At 36.8% G+C, this 20,431-nt stretch overlaps 1 protein-coding gene across 2 annotated transcripts in view; it reads left to right on the top strand.

Moving 5' to 3' along the window:
- Abl (tyrosine-protein kinase Abl) overlaps positions 1–20,431 on the top strand; it is a 60,711-nt gene that overhangs the window by 17,145 nt on the left and 23,135 nt on the right. The window contains exons 2-8 of one of the 2 annotated variants that reach the window (XM_034983586.2): positions 5,469–5,574; positions 7,292–7,404; positions 12,727–12,926; positions 13,875–13,973; positions 15,008–15,256; positions 19,527–19,810; positions 20,001–20,277. In XM_034983586.2, coding sequence (XP_034839477.1) covers positions 5,469–5,574; positions 7,292–7,404; positions 12,727–12,926; positions 13,875–13,973; positions 15,008–15,256; positions 19,527–19,810; positions 20,001–20,277 — 1,328 coding nt within the window. Of the gene's footprint in view, positions 1–5,468; positions 5,575–7,291; positions 7,405–12,711; positions 12,927–13,874; positions 13,974–15,007; positions 15,257–19,526; positions 19,811–20,000; positions 20,278–20,431 lie in introns of both variants that reach the window. The other variant, XM_034983585.2, reaches the window with a different exon arrangement.

The following is a 20,431-nucleotide window of genomic DNA, read 5'->3' as shown; positions in this document are numbered from 1 at the left end:
TTAAGTCACTGAATAGCGCGAAATGGTTATAAACACTCCACTAAGAACTGATCATTCACGTTGATTCTTCATGTTTAGAGACGGATTTTGAATTTTGCATTCACCATCGGGGATAAGTATTTTGCAAAAATCATCGCAGCCGATGAATATCCATGGCTGCAAACACTGTATGATGTGAGTTGACCACTTTACAGTCGAAATCAAAACAATAATTACACCAATTCTGTGTTTTACTATTTTTAAAACGTAAATATTCGCGGAACAAATTAGTGCACCACTAGCGTCAGATGTTATATTATATATTAAACTAGCTTATGCCCACGACTTCGTCCGCGTGCAGTAAACAAAATTTAAACTCCTATTTTACACCCTTAGGGTTGATCTTTAACAATGAGATTTTAACATAGCTTAGTAAAATATGGCATTAAAAATGCAACCCCTATAAGGGTGAAATAGGGATTTGAAGTTTGTATGAAAGTCTGTCAGTTTTGAAGTAAAGAAAAATTTAGCCCATAAGTAGAAAATTAAGGGGTTTGAAATTTGTATGAAAGTCTGTCAGTTTTAAAATTTAAATCAAGATATTGAAATGTAGTAATGCAGTATGTAAATGTAAGTAGGTATATATTATAGAAAACAGATGACGTAGGCATCCGCTTAAGAATAATTTTGGAAAACTAAACCCCTCAGGGGTTAAAACAGTGTCAATTTTCAAACCCCTATTTTAACCCCTGAGGGGTTTAGTTTTCCAAAATCCTTTCTAAGCGGATGCCTACGTCATCTGTTTTCTATAATATATACTTACATTTATATACTCGATATCTTGATTCAAATTTTAAAACTGACAGACTTTCATACAAATTTCAAACCCCTTAATTTTCTACTTAGAGGCTAAATTTTTCAAAAACCATGATACACGTTTTCTATGTTTATAACAATTTGTGTAAATACAAAATTTCACGATTCTTACTTCAAAACTAACTGACTTTCATACAAAATTCAAACCCCTATTTCACCCCCTTAGGGTTTGAATTTTCAAAAATCCTTTCTTAGCGGATGCCTACGTCATAATAGCTATCTGCATGCCAAATTTCAGCCCGATCCGTCCAGTAGTTTGAGCTGTGCGTTGATAGATCAGTCAGTCAGTCAGTCAGTCAGTCAGTCAGTCAGTCACCTTTTCCTTTTATATATATAGATACGCGAAATTAGTATAGTAAGTAATGATTGGAGTCTCCCGGTGCCGTGAGTCACCGTCGCGCTCAGCTTACGATGCCCATATGCGGATCGCTTTTAGCTTTCGAGATATGTGTGAGTCTTGATTTTAATTCGGTTTTACGCTAAGTGAACCTATCTGTTTTACATTAACCTCTCCATACTAAATACCGAACAGTTCATCTTTCTTTTTACTGGGAAATTGTTTGCGCTCGACAGCGATATTAGCAAGTGGTAAATGATAATGCAGTCTAAATTTGAACGCCCTGACTTGGAAAACTTACAGATTCTGATCGCCGATCGCTTAGTATATGGCATTAACAGTCGCATGTGGACTGAATAAAATATATATCTCGATTTTCTGAACTGTAGCGTAGCCGTTTGAGGTGCTCCGGGTGCGATACCCAGGGGAAACACAGGTTCGAATCCTGCTGGTTCCTATTTAAAATTCTTTAAAAATTTCCTTGATGTGTTAATGAAAATCCCACCATATAAAAATTATAAATACTTTTAAAAAAATTAGTAGGCTGTCTCCTGAATACTAAAAAGTGTATGCCCAAGAACACATCGTGAACGACGCCAAGTAATAATCCAGTCTTTTCACGCTGTTCAAAGACTGCAACTTGATTCGCATTCGAATGAAAAGCGGGCTTTACTTTTGGTTTGATGTGATTTTATTAGTCTTTTCCTAAACCTTTTAAGAAGTTCCAACCCACTTAGAAAAGGGTTCCTGCCAACTTATGTATAGTACGCGACAGGTCGAGATGGCAATCGGGGTATGAGGTCGTCACCCGTGCTATCCCGAACCGAGATAGTGTACCCGCTGTGCGGGTGTGCGGGGCGTCCCCACTCCTATTGCCATCTCGACCTGTCTCGGACAATAAATAATACATTCAATTTACTTCATTATGATATTAACGTAACCCAACCATTAAATCTGCGCATGTAAATTGCGTGTAAGTGGCCTCTTCTGGATTAACTTTAAAATGTAAATGTGAAATCACTTAATTTCTAAATAGCCTTTATTGCCGGTTCTTCCTGCGTTTTGCTGAAAATGCATACAACGATTAACGATAAAGCACTGCTCGTCCTCGATCAGGGGCCTGTAATTTATTACTTCTAATAACTGATTCCGATGAAGATCCAAATTTTTTGTGCAAACGTTTTCTATTTTTAATTTCTGACACTGTTTTGTTGTCTGCCACTGGTATTACCTACCTAGTGCGCGCAAAAAAAGTAATCCAATCTGAACACGAAGCTTATAGCTGCCCATTATACGAAAACATCGTTAGCTTATAAACAATCTAGCGAGATTGTAAACTGACGAAAGGATGTAAATAAACAATAAAATTTACGATATAACGCATACGTAATAAATACATTTTTTAAAGTAGGTAAACATCTCAAGCTGTGAAATTGTGAATTTGCTAGTAACAAGGTGTGTGCTGATTGGTTTTTCAGTCATTTTGTTTAAATTAATTAACTTTTATTTGCAAGTAAAACAACTAAATGCATTGGAAAAGCCACAGGATTTGACTATGAATGAGTATGTCTGCACCTCACTTATAAAATACTTATCGTACAATACAAAAAGTATTACATACTGTACAAACCCTACCAACATCTTTTCATAACATTTATTGAAAAAAAAAACCAGAAGAGAATCAAATAAAATAAGATATTCAGTATTCCAGTACAGTACAGTAGTTCATTCAATACAGTATTTCTCCTATATGTATAAAATAAAAAACAACAAGGAAAGGAAAATTTAATTTATACCCACTGCCAGTCATACACATTCACTTAACCAATTAGGGTGGATTAGAAACTATCGATAACTCAGATCGATGAGTTACAATGAGTAACTTTGGTAATAATAATGTTTATACGTTATACATACCTATTGTAGACTAGCTGATGTCAGCGTGGGTATAGGTTTTTAAAAACCCGAGAAAACTCTTTGATTGTCCGGAATAAAAAATAGCATATGCCACTCTCCAGGTCTTAAACTATACCCATGGAAAAAGTCACATCGATCCGTTGCTCCGTCACGAAGTGATTGAAGGACAAACCAACAAACAAACAACTTTAGGCTTTATACTATTATGGGTAGTGATATTATTATGATCCGTTCACCTTCATAATCTTTCGTTAGTTTATATATATTTTGCTATATTGATTTGATTTTTAAAGTTTTTTTGGTTCCGGAGATTACCCTCCTCATACGTACAAACTCACAAAGTGCGCACTATTTCTTTTATAATATTAAGTAGGTATCGATAATGATGCTTACAATTACTATATAGTGACGTAGTAATCTTCGTCCACGAAAAAATAAACTTTTCGTGGTCCCACATCATCGCACTGTTGCTAGATCTATGTCACCTATACCCCGTTCATTAGCATCGTTCAACGCGCTTTTGGACAATAATGCTCAATGGGACCCATTTAATGATGGGTCTATTATACTGGTTCGGGAGTTACTGAAGTACGCTGAGAGCATTACATGAATATGTCATTCAATGTTCTCAGCGTACATATTCAAAATCCTTTGATCTTTTATCGTTTTGTATTTTATGTCTTTTTTCTTGTACCTTTATTTGTATTTAAATTTATTATTAATCATTTAGTTAGTGTAAGTGGCACTGCCGTTCTAATTAGATATAAAATAAATAAATAAAAAAATAAATAAAAATAGATATCATTATGTACAGTTAAAAGCACTTCAAGAGCAGTACGAGATTTTCAACTTTCAATTAAACCGCGTAGCTCTATTTTAATGACGTTAAAAATCGATAGTACTTTAATTATACGATAATTATATATAATAATTGATTTGGTTGAAATAGTGATTCTTTTCAAAAAACATCACTTTATAAAATAGGTGATGCTCACAACTTCGTGGATGATCCCCCAGGAACTCTTGTGGTTCTTGAGGTTTTACAGAACGTCTATTTACCATAATTAGTTCAGATTTTCGATAGACTATTAACTACTAGATGCCCGCGACTTCGTCCGCGTGGATTTGGTTTTATTAAAAATCCTGTGGGAAATGTTTAATTTTACGGGATAAAAGTAGCCTATGTCCTTATCTAAGCTAACTTTGTACCAAATTTCATCAAAGTCGGTTGAACTGTTGGGCCGTGAAAAGCTAGCAGACAGACATACACACTTTCGCATTTATAATATTAGTGTGGATATACAACCATTTAGAATTTCAAGTCGATAGTTTTAAAAGTTACTGAAATGGTCGACTGTGACAGACGGGCGGACGGACGGAGAAAATTGCGTCATCGCACGGTTCCATTTTCACCATTTTGTTACGGAACCCAAAAAAATGATGCCACGTGTGATACTATACGATATCGATAATTATTATCGATATCTAGTCTATTTACTTCCTGATGCACGCCCCTGGTGTCGCGACGTAGCCGTAACAAGCCTCTCGACAACGCATAATAGGCTTAGCCCCAAGCCTTCTTAATGACGTCGACACTCGCTAGCGGCTTACTGCGTTCGTTCATGATGTGCGCTTACAAAATTACTTTTAAAAAGAGTTAATACCTACCTATCTTGGGAACATTTCTTTTAGGTTTTCAATTTGTGAAGTCCATCGTAATTCTTTTAATCCCAGCTCTTGACGAAAGCTATTACAGGCATAATGCGTCGTATTTTTCATTACTTAACGATCATGGTACTTCTTATATATATATATATATATATATATATATATATATATATATCATACTAGATGATGCCCGCGACTTCGTTCGCGTAGATTTCGGTTTTTTAAAAATCCCGTGGGAACTCTTTAATTTTCCGGGATAAAAGTAGCCTATGTAGCTACTTAGTAATAACATAGTAACCCGGAGGTATGTCTGGTAATGTTTCAAAAATGTTTTTTCTTTCTTTCTTTCCTTCGTATGTCCCTCCCCGGGATGTAGCTGCTAACTCTGTACCAAATTTCATCAGAATCGATTAAACTGCTGGGCCGTGAAAAGCTAGCAGACAGACAGACAGACACACTTCCGCATTTATAATATTAGTATGGATAAGTTGTTGCTATAATTATTATGTTTCCCTCAGATTATTCAGATCATTATTTGGTACTGGGCTAACTTAAACGTTTCATCACCAAAGTGGTCAAAAACTCGTACACTGACATACATGTGAGATCTTTGCAGGATGTACGGCATGACGCAATTCGCTTGCGGACTACTGTGGCATAACTATTCAAAGTTGTTGTTTCTTTGTTACAGAGGCCCTCCTGCAGAGTCGGCCGCTGCCCCATATCCCGGATTTGCCAGACGGCGAAGGTGCTTCCGCCGCCCCTGCCACTCCGCAGCCGCTCGACAGCGCTAATAGGTTTCCAGCATATTTTTTTAAATCTTCAGCTGCCTGGCGCAGTCGTGTGCACTGTGGTCTTTTAATTGGAAGGCCCTGGATTCTTTTATAATGGATAAGCCGTTTTGAGTAGTGAATTAAAATTTATCAAAAACCAATAATTCCAGCTTTCAAAACTACTTTTTTTAATAAAACTATAATTTAAATTCGGCGTTTTGAAAAAAAGTTGATCCAAAACGCCGCTTATTTTATGAAAAATCTTTTCTACGTCAAAAGCCGTTTCAATTTTGAATGATTTATTCAACCCCGACGCAAACTGAGGGGTAATGTAAGTTTGTCTGCTTTGTCTATCTGTGGCTCTGTATCTGTCTGTGGCTTTGGCTGTCTCTGGTAATGTAGCGCTCAAACGGATGGACAGATTTAAATGCGGTTTTTATTCAAAAGTCTCTTTAATCTAGATGTTCTTAGCTGAGTTAAATGATTTTTTTAAAACCATTTGATGATTATATCAGCTCTTTTATCAGCCGGTGTAACTGGGGATCTCAGTTATACCATGACGTATTGATTGATCATAAAGTTGCTCTACTTGATGAATCAGAAATTATTAGATCCATAGAAGAGGATCCTAGAGTAACCGACATTAGTTTAACTGGTTACAAATTGAAGTGGCAATGGGCGGGGTACATAATATGTAGTTTCAAGAATCGATAGGTATCCCAAAGTGTTGGAATAGCAACCTGGCACTGGAAAGCACAGCGTTAGGAGACTCCGCACTAGGTAGACAGACGACATAAATCGAATCATTATTTTGTTTCCTACTCTGTCTAAACAGCTGAAAGAAATTATGGTATATCTCTGTAAGCATTCCGAACCAGTGGTAAATTAAACCTGACTATTCATAAGCACTTTTAAAAAGTTTACATGAATAAAAAAAACATTCTATTCTATTCATTCTATTCTAAGGTTGAAGAGGATTGTATAGTTTAGCGCGTTGAAAACAGAGCATTATATTATTGCGAAACAGAAGTAGAAGTTTTAATTTGTTATTATTCAACGTTGTAAAACACGATTGTGTAATTGTTGTGTAAGAAAGAACACCGTATTTGTCAAGGGCCAACCGGACAAATGGTGTATCAAGTACTATACTGTTAACTATATTTTGTTTTTAGCACATGCTTTTTTAAAATAAAATTAAAAAAGCACATTTGTATTTATGGGAGGGTTAAAATGCTCCGACCTGCTTGCTTTATACATACATATAAAACAAGCAGGTCGAAGCATTTTAACCCTCCCATAAATACAAATGTGTAGGTATGCTTGTTTTTTTAATAAGAAGAAATTCCACTGAAATCAGCATGACTTCTTTAATTAATTATATTATTAAAGATCCCTTAGGAGGTAACAATTGAGCTACTGATGGCCCAGTCAGTTAAGCAAGTGAATTCCTGTTATTTTTTACCACGCTTGGTAACTAATTAGCTTCGGTGCTGTAAATTATAATTCCAGTTCTTTCAAAATCTTGCACATTTCGCTTTCTCTATTTAAAGCTTCTGCCCACAATTATTGGGTAATATTAATATATCAAGTAGGGGGTTTCGGGATTATGTAATGTTCATTTGTGCATTATGCAATGTGCATTACAACTTCTAGGAGTCGCGTTTAACTAGCGTTAGTTAAACTTATTGGTTTGTAGAGCTCCGGCTGCTGCTTATAGCTAATTTTCAGTTTTTTGTCTTAGATGGACTTCAAAAGAAAACTTACTGGCGCACCACGAGGAAGATGACCCTCAGCTTTTCGTTGCTCTCTACGACTTTCAAGCGGGCGGCGAAAACCAACTTAGCCTCAAAAAAGGTACACTTTATTTGCATAAAATAAAAATCTAAATCATAGACTCGTCATAAATGTTCCGGCTGACAAGGTTTAGTCCCCCGGTGTTCTACCTGTCACGCCCTGTCTAACAATGTCCAGTGTTTCATGATGACTAGTGTTCAAACATGTCCAGCGTACATACTACCAAATTAGCTACAAGGTCTAGTGTCTTAATTCGACAGAATTAGATATCTTCAGCAACTAGTAAGTAGTGTCTCCTAAACATGTAAAGAGAGATTTGAAAAATTTAAAAGTTCATGATACGTACTTGACCAGTTATTTGAAAATACTGGCCGGTTCCATTTACTTACTACCCACATTGTATAGTGGGAGGTCGGACACCAGGTTGGCCTATTTTAAATGCACTTTAAATAGTAAATTCTCTTCAGCAGTTTAAAGCTTTTGATATACCTACCTACTAAGTAAATTAAGCTTTTAACATACTCTGAAGGCTTCAACATTTCACTAAGTGGAGAACAAACTTAGTTTACATACAGATAGAACTAAACTCATTCTCGCATTTAAAATATCGGTGTAAAGATATTAAAGTTTAAGAGTTATTAGTTGATAGCTTGGTTTGTCTGCAGTTTTTACCATACGAATAAAAAAAATTGTGGAAAGTAGGTTTAAAAAAACCCGTGGGAACTCTTTGATTTTCTGGGATAAAAAGTCTTATGTCCTTCCCCGGGATGCAAGCTATCTCTGTACCAAATTTCGTCAAAATCGGTTGAACGGATGGGCCGTGAAAGGCTAGCAGACAGACAGACAGACAGACACACTTTCGCATTCATAATATTAGTATGGATTAGTATGGATAATCTAAATATATAAAAGGAAAAGATGACTGACCGACTGACTGAATGATCTTTCAACGCACAGCTCAAACTACTGGACGGATCGGGCTGAAATTCGGCATGCAGATACCTATTAGGACGTAGGCATCCGCTAAGAAAGGATTTTTAAAAATTCAACCCCTAAGGGGGTAAAATAGGGGTTTGAAATTTGTGTAGTCCACGCGTACGAAGTCGCGAGCATAAGATAGTGTAACATACCAACCATTTAACTCATTTCTTAAGAGATCCAGTTTTTCAAGATACTTGACAGTGTTTAAATGACTAGATGGATCTTTAGGTTAAAGAGACTTTACTTATTGAATTTATAAGTCCAGATCTCATGGTTTTCCTTTCATTTAATTTATGAAGTATCTTAGAGAGATTTGATCCTTATAATTGATCCTAACGATCTGTGCAATAAAAGTACCAGTTTTAATTTTTACAGATTTTAGTCGGTTCGATTCCCGGATGTGGCAAGCGAATTTTCGAAAATCTTTGAATGCAGTTTTCTTTTTATTCAAAAATGAAGGAATGTTTTCTTTGAGTAAATTTCCTATCTACAGTATTAAGAGTACTTTGCCTTCAGGTGGCATTACAAAATTCCACCCTGTATATGCTGCTAGCTGACCTAGTTTGGCTAGGGCGAAATTTCTGACATTCCTTTTTTAGTAGAGTTCTATGTTGATATGTCAGTCAGTTTCTACTTTTATATTTAGAGATAAATGGAAAACCCAAAAGTGCTACCATTATTTCATCTAAGAATATGGAATGCGTAAACGTTGGACATAAATATTAAAAGACTTCGCATTCATATTTCAATAGAATGAAAGAAATATACGCTCAGTCGCTTTTACCAGTCTGCTTATTTCAAGTGAGTGTATGAGAGAAAACAGAATTTTGTATTGCACTTTCTTGTGTTATTTATTTATGATACGGCATGGTATGGCAGTTTCGACCGCGTAATGTTAGTGATTTTGTAGAGTGAACGATCTTCGTGTAGGTATTTCTATGTGTAAAGAACTCTAGCCAACAAACTACCTGAGACGATGCTGGAGAATTGAATTGAGATGAATGAATGACCACTTTTATTGTACAACTAGAGAGGATGTCCGCGACTTCGTCTGCGTAGATTTAGGATTTAAATTCCCGTGGGAACTCTTTGATTTTGTGGGATACTATGTTCATCTCCAGGATGCAAGTATCTCAGTACCAAATAGACGCCCGTGACTTTATCCACGTAGATTAGTTTTTTTTTTGAAAATCCCATTGGAATTCTTTGATTTTTCAGAACAAAAATAACGTATGTATCATCGATGTCGTCAAAATTAGTTAAACGGATAGGCTGTGAAAAGCTAATAGACAGACAGATAGACCCACTTTCGCATTTATAATAATATTAGCTGATGCCCGCGACTTCATTCGTGTGGAATAAATTATTAAAAATCCCGTGGAAACTTTGATTTACTGCGATAAAAAGCCTACGTCATTCTCCAGGTCTTTGACTAAATACACATACAAAAAATTACGTCGATCCGTTGCTCCGTTGCGACGTGATTGAAGGACAAACTAATAAATCAACAAACAAACAAACACACTTTCGCATTTATAATATGGGCTGTGATTAGTATGGATCTATAACACGAACAGAATACAGTACACAATACGCAAGTCAGGTTAAATAGAAGTGGGTCGTGGCCCCGTGGGCATAATATTAATTTATTGAGAAATCTAATCGAAGATCGCGCTTCTAGGTGAAATCTATCAAGGGACTGAAGGTTCACCTGCTAAACAGACGTTAGGTTTCGTGTTCTACACATACAAGGGATATATATACAAGTGAATAACTGTTCAGTTCTAATTTAAGAGTGATATAGCGCGATTAGATAATCAAGATGAATTAAAATTTGGACTAGGATTAAATGACAGAGATTTGTGTTGATTCTGATATCTTTCTCTAAGCTTTTAAGAGTATCTGCATTTCTTTTTTAATGTTGCTAAAAAGGACGGAAAATGAATTTCAAATTAACAACTTAATGCTACCTAGTCATGGCGGTTCCGCAGTCATCCGATCCGAGTCCGTGAAAATACGTTCCTTTTTGTTTTGTATGGTAGCCTTATGACATATGTCGTAGATATTTTTTATATCCGTATTTTCACGGATTCGGATCGGATAACTGTAACTCTACAAAAAACACTAAGGGCAGTTACGCACTCATCCGATCCGAGTCCGTGAAAATACGTTCCAAAGTTTACGTACATTGAATTACTTGTGTAGTTTACGCACTACATCCGACTTCCAACATCTGATATCTCTCCGTCATCCGTGAGAATATCTCGGATGTGCCCCGGATTCAAATCGGACATATGACGTAGATACCTATGTGAAAGATGTCCACTAAATAGCTTGGATTTGGATCAGAGATCGGATTAGTGCATAAGCAATATCCAAATTCAGTCTCGAGTTTTTATATTCGTATTTTCACGGATTCGGATTGAACGCTCTACGTATGCGCAAGACAGGCTTCTAAAGTCACGAGGTTTGACAGTTATAAATAAAAAAAAGTTTTTTGCCTTTTTCTTATTAGGTAAGAAAAAGGTGCAAATACTCTGAAATTTAGTTGACATCAGAATCGGTACTATTGACTTTAGAGGCGCAGATTGTGTGGCTGATAAATAATGATTTCTGCATACTCGCGCTCCCTCGCCGGTTAATGACATAGTGAGCTATTACTGCGGCAATTTCTAGACCCCCTATTTCCTACTTTGAAATACGTTGTTATTAATTAAGATTAGTGCTTAAAGTTCAAGTTCTCAGTATTTTAACAAAACGGTAGAATAACATCTTATTCTTAATAAGTATAAAAACAAGCCGTGATAGCCTAGTGGTACGATATCCGCCTCGTTTTCGAGAGGTCAGAGATTCGATTCCGGGCACGCACCTCTAACTTTTCGGAATTATGTTCGTTTTAAGAAATTAAAAAGCATTCACTTAAATGGTGAAGGAAAATTTCGTGAGGAAACCTGCATGCCTGAGAGCTCTTCATAATGTTCGCAAAGGTGTGTGAAGTCCGCCAATCCGCACTTGGCCAGCGTGGTGGACTATGGCCAAACCATTCTCATACTGAGAGCTGTACTCTGAAGTAAGCTGGCTATGGGTTGATCATGATGATGATTCTTAATACATCAATGGATGTGAAAACGGTAATATAATATTAAGTTGCCATAATTAGAGATTTAAAGTTGGAAAAATTACGTAATTTTGCAACCCTAGTCGAGATCAACGATATCTTGAGTAACATGTGAAAGACAATGAAGACTTATAAGCCTCAATATTCTAAGTAGATATCATTATTATGGCTATAGTATCTACACTACATAGTGAGTAAGGGCTCGCCATATTTACTCTGTGTCAACGATCATGTTAAAAGTACGATTTTAGTCCTCAGGGCTAGCATGCACCACGGCAAATTTGTGTACTTTTTTTCCGCAAAATATTTGAACTATTGAACTATGTATATGGAAGCGCGTGCGCTGCGGATTTAATTCCGCACCGGATTTTGATACATTTAAATTCAAATTTACTTTACGAACTTTAAAACGCACCGCAACTCACCGCACCGTGGTGCGCGCTAGCTCTTAATCTAAGGGTAAGCCGTACTTTTCACATGACAGTTGACACAAAGAGCAACTATGGGAAGTTTTTTCTCATTTATGCAATACATAAAAGTATTAATTACGCTATATAATGCTTTAAACCAATAAATTGTATTGTATCGAGTATAATATCAGTGTTCTTATGATTATTATGACTTATACTTAAAATAGAGCATTTAATTTATCAGATAATCATATTTCAATAGCAATTAATTCAGTTATTTATTAAACTTGATTAATATCGTTTACCCATTTGCCGCTCAAACAGACCAGTAAACAAACCTAGGCCTATTGATCCGTGGTTGTTAATAACTAAATTTTTAATAGGTACCATTTTAGTTCACGAGCTTATAATAGCCGATTTATCCTGGTATTTTTAACTTTTAACTTGAAAGTTATAAGCCTCAGAGCCCTGAATGTAACTTTAACTGTGTGTAAGGCAAACATATCCGGAATTGACAAAGTTAGGTAACTAACAACTGAATGTCATACAATATACATGAATGTAATATCACGATTTTGAAAATACTATTATAAACTTCATTTTAATTTTTCTTATACATAGATCGTACCAATGAGGTACTTTATACAGTTTTAACTTATAACGATCATTGATTATGATATTTGGCTTACCTATTCATAATAAATTATCTTGACTTGTATATTAATATATATCATTGAACGTAATAATTAATTTATCTACAGCTGAAGGAAATTTATAATGTTAAAATACATATCAAGAATGTCCCGCGGCGTAGGCATTGTATGATATGTGTTTTCATATTATACATTTCTCTTATAGAGATTGTTATCGCAGGAGAGCAAGTGCGTATAATGAGCTACAATAAAAGCGGCGAGTGGTGCGAGGCGCATACACTTTCCGGCGGCGTTGGATGGGTGCCAAGCAACTACGTAACCCCGGTTAACTCCCTGGAAAAACATTCGTGGTACCACGGACCTATATCGCGCAATGCCGCCGAATACCTGCTATCTTCGGGGATTAATGGCAGCTTCCTCGTGAGTACGATGCTATAACATATTCAAACGAAAGACATAAATAATTCATGTGCTTAACAGCACACTACAGTATATGCACTTATTATTACGACATAACCATAAGGGAACGTAGAACGAACGTTGCTTGGAGTTTCTCTACGTGATCAAATCAGAAATGAGGAGATCCGTAGGAGAACTAGAGTAACCGACTTAGCTCAACGGGTTACGAGCTGAAGTGGCAATGGGCAGGATACAGTTCGTACAACCGATAGACGTTGGGGTCCCAAGGTGCTGGGATCGCGAGCTCGCACCGGAAGACGCAGCGTCGGAAGACCCACCACTAGGTGGACGGACGACATCAGACGAGTCGCAGGGAGCCGCTGGATTCAGGCTTCGTAAGACCGTGGCGTGTGGAAGTCCCTACAAGAGACCTATATCCAGCAGTGGATGTCTGTTGGTTGATGATGATGATGATGAAGGGAACGTATAGGTAACGAACGAACACACACATTAGTTTTATAATATAATGTATGCCTATTCTATATTAAATTAATTAAATAATAAATAAATAAATAATAATATTTTATATTGTGACGTAGAGTAGAGTAGCCATCTAGGTAAATTGCTGTATTCACGTTTCAACCTCAACTCACGTTTGCTTTCACATTATTTACCTATAAATATAGATTTTTACTTGAGGCTGTCTACTGTATTTAATTTTAAAAAATACAAGACAAGTCTACTAAACTAATCAATGAAACTTCGAGTTCAATTTATTACTGTTTCTGATTCGCATAATGGAATTAACTTTTGTTTTTCCAATTAAGTAATGGACATTGGGTAATACTTAGGGTATTGCTGTTAACGTATATAATTTTAAGTTTGATCAAAACACTTATGCTAAAATGTAATGTTAAAATGAAAAATAATATCATTTTCATAATATTATAATGCTATTGTTTATTCTAGGTACGCGAGTCCGAGTCTAGTCCTGGCCAAAGAAGTATATCATTGCGATACGAAGGTCGCGTCTACCATTACCGCATTAATGAGGACTCCGACGGCAAGGTAAGTAGAGAATTAGATCGTGTCCACATTCCGAACATAACATCTATGCAATACATTGTGCATACATTACTAACATGACCATCTTTCATTATTAAATTAAATTCCAATTATGTTCAATTCATTTGTTGGCGTTGCCGTTGTCGTCTCAATTCGCATCAATTTCTCTCCTAGACCTTGGGTTTTGTAGGACTTCACCCACCCCCTTTGCTTGTGTCAGTTCATTCATACTGTATAAAAATCAATGTTTGCAGTTTTTAGGAAAATAATTCTTGCTATATAATTTACTATTTTTCCAGAGCTTACCTCAAAATCTTCGTGCTGCCCTGAAATGTTTTAGAAAGCAATTGACTTAATATGCTGATATGCTTTCATCCTGGCTATCTCATCTATCCGAACTAGAATATTTTCTTGCGATTCCATGAAATTGAAATCTCACTATACTTGAAATGAGTTTTTCGCAGTGAATTTTATTTTTACGGGTTTTATTCAATGATATTGTTTGTTGAGATTTTTTTTGAAAAAGAATAGTTAGTCATGTTTAAAATGATAATGTCTAATGTTCAATTTTGATTAATGAATAAAGTTGTTTGGAATTTATAATTCGCATATAATGCGTTCAAAATAAGAATAGGAAATTTGTCCTCTATATTCTGCCAAAGTCACTTTAAAATTACAATATGCACAGAAAATGCTTCTTATAAATAATGATGTCTACATTGTTACAAAATGCATAAATGATGATATCTACATTATTACAAAATGCATTAAAAATATTGAACTACAATATTTTTCTAGTTAAGATGTCTGAATCGTATTCCTCATGAATACGATTCAGAAAGAAGACAAACACATTGTTAGTAGAATTAGGTTTTTGTAAAATCCCGTGGTAGCTCTGAGATATTCCGGAACAAAGGGCAGCTTATGTCCATCCCCGCAATGCAAGTAATCTTAGTATCTTTCGTCAAAATCAGTTGGGCTGTGAAAAGCTAGGAGACAGACAGACTTTTAGATTATAAACTAATGTTTTAAAACAGGTGTACGTCACATCGGAGTCCAAGTTCGGTACACTGGCGGAGTTAGTACACCACCATTCAGTGCTGGGCGACGGTCTGATTACGCAGCTCCTTTACCCGGCACCGAAGCGAAACAAGCCCACCGTGTTCCCGCTCGCACCTCCCGACGAGTGGGAGATCGATCGCACCGACATCGTGATGAAACATAAGCTTGGTGGCGGCCAGTACGGGGACGTGTATGAAGCTGCTTGGAAGAGGTGTAATATGACGGTGAGTTTTCAATCAGGCTCGAGTTGCAGCCATTTCTAGACTCATATTATGTGCCTATATGTAGTACCAATGCGCGATGCCGGCGGTACAGAATCATCGAGAGTCTTTCGCTAGTATCTCGCCGAAAGGGCAATACCACAGTTCACGGCAGTTAGGAACCTTCTAACAAAACGTCGAGGCGTCGACGTCACTGGCAGGCGTCAAATGATAGTACATTTGACGCAGGTAAGGTAGGTATATTTTGGACATGTCTTCTTGCAATGATAGTATCCTGGCATGAGCCAACAAGGCCTTTGGGTTTGGGCGCAAAATACCAAGACAAGACGAGAGACTCTTGTACACTGCACTTGCTCTTGGCCTCTTCTTTTAGTTTTTCTTGACAAGTGTGTAGGTCTGGATTTACGCTGGCCCTATGCCGGTGTTGTTTAGAAAATAAGAAATAGAAATAGGTGTGAAATCCTAACCGTAGGGTTTGAACCTGGTCATAGTAGATCATCCCATAACCAGAATAAGAGAAGAGAAGAACACGCCAGAAAATATAATGTACGTATTGCAACACGTTAGCCTTTTAAAAGTAATACGCAGAACAAACAACACCCGAGCAAACATATCGATTTTATTTATGCATTTGAAATGCTATCGTATCCCAATACACGACTAGATATGTATGGCACAATTAGTTGTTTATTGTTTTTCGCCTAACGCTCTGAATTCTAAAATGTTTTTTTGTGTGATTTGTAACCTTTGCGCTTTGTAACATGATCCATAGATATGTAAAAATACTATTTACATAGTACGCTAGATATGGTGTGCCATACAAAATGACAGTTATTTTGTGCGGATTCGAAACGCTTCACTGAGCGTACCGGGATTGAAAATTGTCACTTTGTGTCAAATGGTGCTCGTGCTAACAGACTATGTCTCATCACTAATGGTACGATTACACCTAACGAGTACAGTGCCGAGTCAGTGTCCTCGGCCGAGTACTCGGTTGGTATAAACACTTTAACGAATGCAATTTCGCCAATTTCTCAGCCACAACACTGTCTCAGCCGAGTGTAATTTTACTGTCTCGCTTAACTACTCGGTAGGTGTAATCGTACCATAACATTTAGTTCCGAGTACTAAATAGCTGTACAGGGTGTGACCAGAACGCTGGCAAAAACGAAAACAGGTGGTTGAACTGATGATTACTGGTATGATACCACAAAAAACAACGCGAAAAAAATATAAATAATCCTATAATTTCGTAAAAGTTTACGATATGTTGCAAATAAAAAGAAAGCATTGACTGCCACTACAGGTCAACGAACGTTGCGTAAGTAGGCCATTCGGAGTCTGTCAACGCTTCTTATTAAGTTGACAGTGCGTTCGCGGCCTATCGGAACTATTATGTAGATTATGCCTAAATATTATCTATGGTCAGAAATTGTACTTACTTTAAAAACTGTCAAATAAACCGTCACACACACACACTCTCCGCTGAAGTACGTTGTTTTAATTGTTCCTTCTCCGAACCTAAAAATTAGAAGATCTGCCTATCGGGTCTTCGGTGGTAGTTCAAATAACTAACAGAGTCAATTTCGCGTCGTAGGCGGGGCGTCGACCTGAAATTTGCACGCTTACATTACGGGTTTGAAAAATACTAAATCACTAAAACTACAAAATGAGGCAAATAGTTATTGGTATTGGATTGTGTTTAGGTAGTATAACAATACCGCTAAGTTTTTGCTAGCGTTCTGGTAACATACTATATATCATATAAGTACACTAAATATACTTATAGTTTTATGTATCTGTGTTTTGTGTTAAATGTTCTCATTTTCATATAGTTTTGTGTTGGAAATTATATAAGAAAACAACTTTACTTCGGATATAGTGCGTTCTAATTCCAGCATGTTCTGTGTCCGTGTGCAATTGTTTTGTCGTAACTGGAGCGGATTCACAACAGGATGGCTCTTGCAACTGAAAGCCTGTGAATAGTTTCCGGGACGTCATTATTTATACATACTTAAATAGTCACATTATATCTTTTATAGCAGCATTCCTAATTGGAAAATAGAGATTTTTGTTGATGTCTATTTATTAATTAATCTACTTACGCTGGTCAATCTTCTTTTTATTTTTAACTAGCTGATGCCCGCGACTTTGTACGCGTGGATTTTGGTTTTTAAAAATCCCGTGGGAACTCATAAATTTTCCGGGATGAAAAGTAGCCTATGTCCTTCCACACTTTCGCGTTTATAATATTAGTATGGATGTGCACAATAAATATAATAGTTATAGACAAATGTTTCTACCTGTGTCCGTTATAGACTTTGAATCCATCCAACCGATGTGCCCCAAACCGGTTTCATTAGAAAAGCAATAATGAGAAGACTGTTTTAGAGTGGTTTTTTTTAGCGTAGTAGCACACGCCGGGTATCTGCACACGAATCTTACATCATGAAAAATATCTATAATGAACTATAGTGTATGGTTTAATGTCTTTGCCGCTAGTCAAACAGACAAAAAATATCATTTATATTCTACTGATTCCTTTTGTTTTCAAGCTGATAATCACATTACATACCCCGATCATAGAGGGGAAATAACAGTCTTTAATTGAGTATACCTGCCAGAGAAAATGAGCTTCGAGGCAATTGTAATGCTTCTAGGTCACCTAAATGTCACTGTCCATTATTGTTCACTTACTTATTTAGCTACCTACGTAATTAAATCTATTATGGTATTGCAATGATATTCAGTATACCTATTTGTTACAGTATTCAAAAATTTTGTTCGGCGTTTTGACTTACTCTAAGCATCCAAAGCCACCGACCATAGCGAAAACTTAACTTACAGATTGGTAGGACAGAATGTATGACTTTAACACATTCTACAGGTTTTTAGAATCATTTCAACCTGAATATGGATGTGTAAATTGAATATAAATAATATAACCTTTATGTACAGTACGCGGCCAAAAGTAATGTACATAGACCTTTAGAAGGAGATTTGTAGAGCACTGTTTCGGTCGTTGACACCGACAAAACTTCATTTGGGTATGATGTGACAGAGACAACGCTCTACAAAGCTGAAATGTCATTCTAAAGACCGATGTACATTACTTTCAGCCGCGTACTATACTACAATTTGACGTGTCATGCCGAGCTAAAAATACGGGCCAAGTGCGAGTCAGACTCCAGTGCTCCAAGGGTTCCGTATTCGGGTATTGTTTTGACATTTTGCATGATAAATCAAAAACTTGTATGTATAAAAAAAAATAAAAAATCATTTTTAGAATGTGCAAGCAAAGCCTTTTCATATGATATCTCACTTGGTATAGTTATATTACTTCGTAAATTAAAAATACATTTTTTTTGTGATGTAACCACAAATTTACGGTTTTCAGATTTATTCCTTTATTTGTGCTATAAAATCTATCTACCTACCAAATTTCATGATTCTAGGTCAACGGGAAGTACCCTATAGGTTTTTTGATAGACATAGAGACAGACAGACAACGAAGTGATCCTATAAGGTTTCCCTTTTTCCTTTTGATAAATTGATGGTCAGTGACATACTAATTTTGGCAGCTTCATAGAATACGAATTTTGTTCGGAATATGTAGGTATTGTAATAGGTGCATTAAGTTTAATGCTTACGGACGTAACTAATTACCTATGTATGTTTGTTAAAAGAGTACATTAATCACAATAACTTACTAACAATAACTATAGAGTTCTATATTCAATATCTTTCTCTGTACCTATTGATTGAATATAGAATTCTATATTTTGTTTCCTTTTAATTAAATTGAAAAAGAACTCGGTAACGATTCTATTTTGTATCCAATTAGTGACATAGGTGCCGCGTTCATGGCACATAGGGGACTTTAAAGTTATTTCGAGTTAATTTCCCTAGCGCTCGTTGCTACACACTTTTTTGGGATTCCGTACCAAAATGGTAAAAAGTAACTATTATGGCTTACGGCGGTTACGCACTCATCCGATCCGAGTCCGTGAAAATACGTTCCTTTTTGTTTTGTATGGTAGGTTATGACATATGTCGTAGATAATCGTGAGTAGGTATTCTCACGGATGACGGATAGAACTCGGATGACGGAAGTGCAGTGCGTAATCGCCGTTATAGGGTGTCTGTCAAATAGAGTGTAGCGGAGATGTCGAAAATTTTATTGAGTTTGGTTATTATTCAAATAAGAATTCATTTGTTTGGAGTGCGCCACAAATAAATTTCTCTCAATACCAAACTTTAATTATATCAATAGGTGGCGGTAAAAACTCTCAAAGACGACACAATGGCCCTAAAAGATTTCCTTGAGGAGGCGGCCATTATGAAGGAGATGCGTCATCCTAACCTGGTGCAGCTGTTGGGGGTGTGCACCCGCGAGCCCCCATTCTACATCATCACCGAGTTCATGAGTCGTGGCAACCTACTGGACTATTTGAGGACTGGCAACCGCGAACACATTGACGCGGTAGTACTTATGTACATGGCCACGCAAATTGCATCGGGCATGAGCTATTTGGAAAGCCGCTCCTTTATACATAGGTATGATTGTGAATACATTTTTTGTGTATCGATTTTTTTGTTACTTGACTCCGTAAAGATTGAAAAAGCCGACAAGAAACTCAGCAGTTGCTTTTTTTTAACATAATTAAAAAACATTTAACTTAAGGTTTTTAAGTTAAGCCTTTTGCCTAGTTGTTTATTTTTTTTAATGTTTGATTTTGTCCGGCAGAGATCTCGCCGCTCGGAACTGCTTAGTTGGCGAAAACCATCTTGTTAAAGTGGCCGATTTCGGCTTAGCTCGGCTCATGCGCGATGACACATACACAGCGCACGCCGGGGCTAAATTCCCCATCAAATGGACCGCTCCTGAGGGCCTCGCGTACAACACATTCAGCACCAAGTCCGATGTATGGGCCTTCGGTATCCTGCTTTGGGAGATCGCCACGTACGGGATGTCGCCATACCCCGGCGTTGATCTGGCTGACGTATACCACAAGCTCGAAAAGGTAATTTACCACTTACAGTACTGTTCTGTTGTTGTTTTCTGTTTGCGCAAAGGTTAACTGACGAATCAATCGCGCAGCAGAATAGCCAACCCCGTGGTTACCAGTAACTTCGTACCACTAAATAGATTTTTTGTGATCAAAGTTTTATCTATAC

Source organism: Maniola hyperantus, chromosome Z (assembly GCF_902806685.2).
Source record: "Maniola hyperantus chromosome Z, iAphHyp1.2, whole genome shotgun sequence".
NCBI lineage: Eukaryota > Metazoa > Arthropoda > Insecta > Lepidoptera > Nymphalidae > Maniola > Maniola hyperantus.
This window is presented reverse-complemented; position numbering and strand designations above follow the sequence as displayed.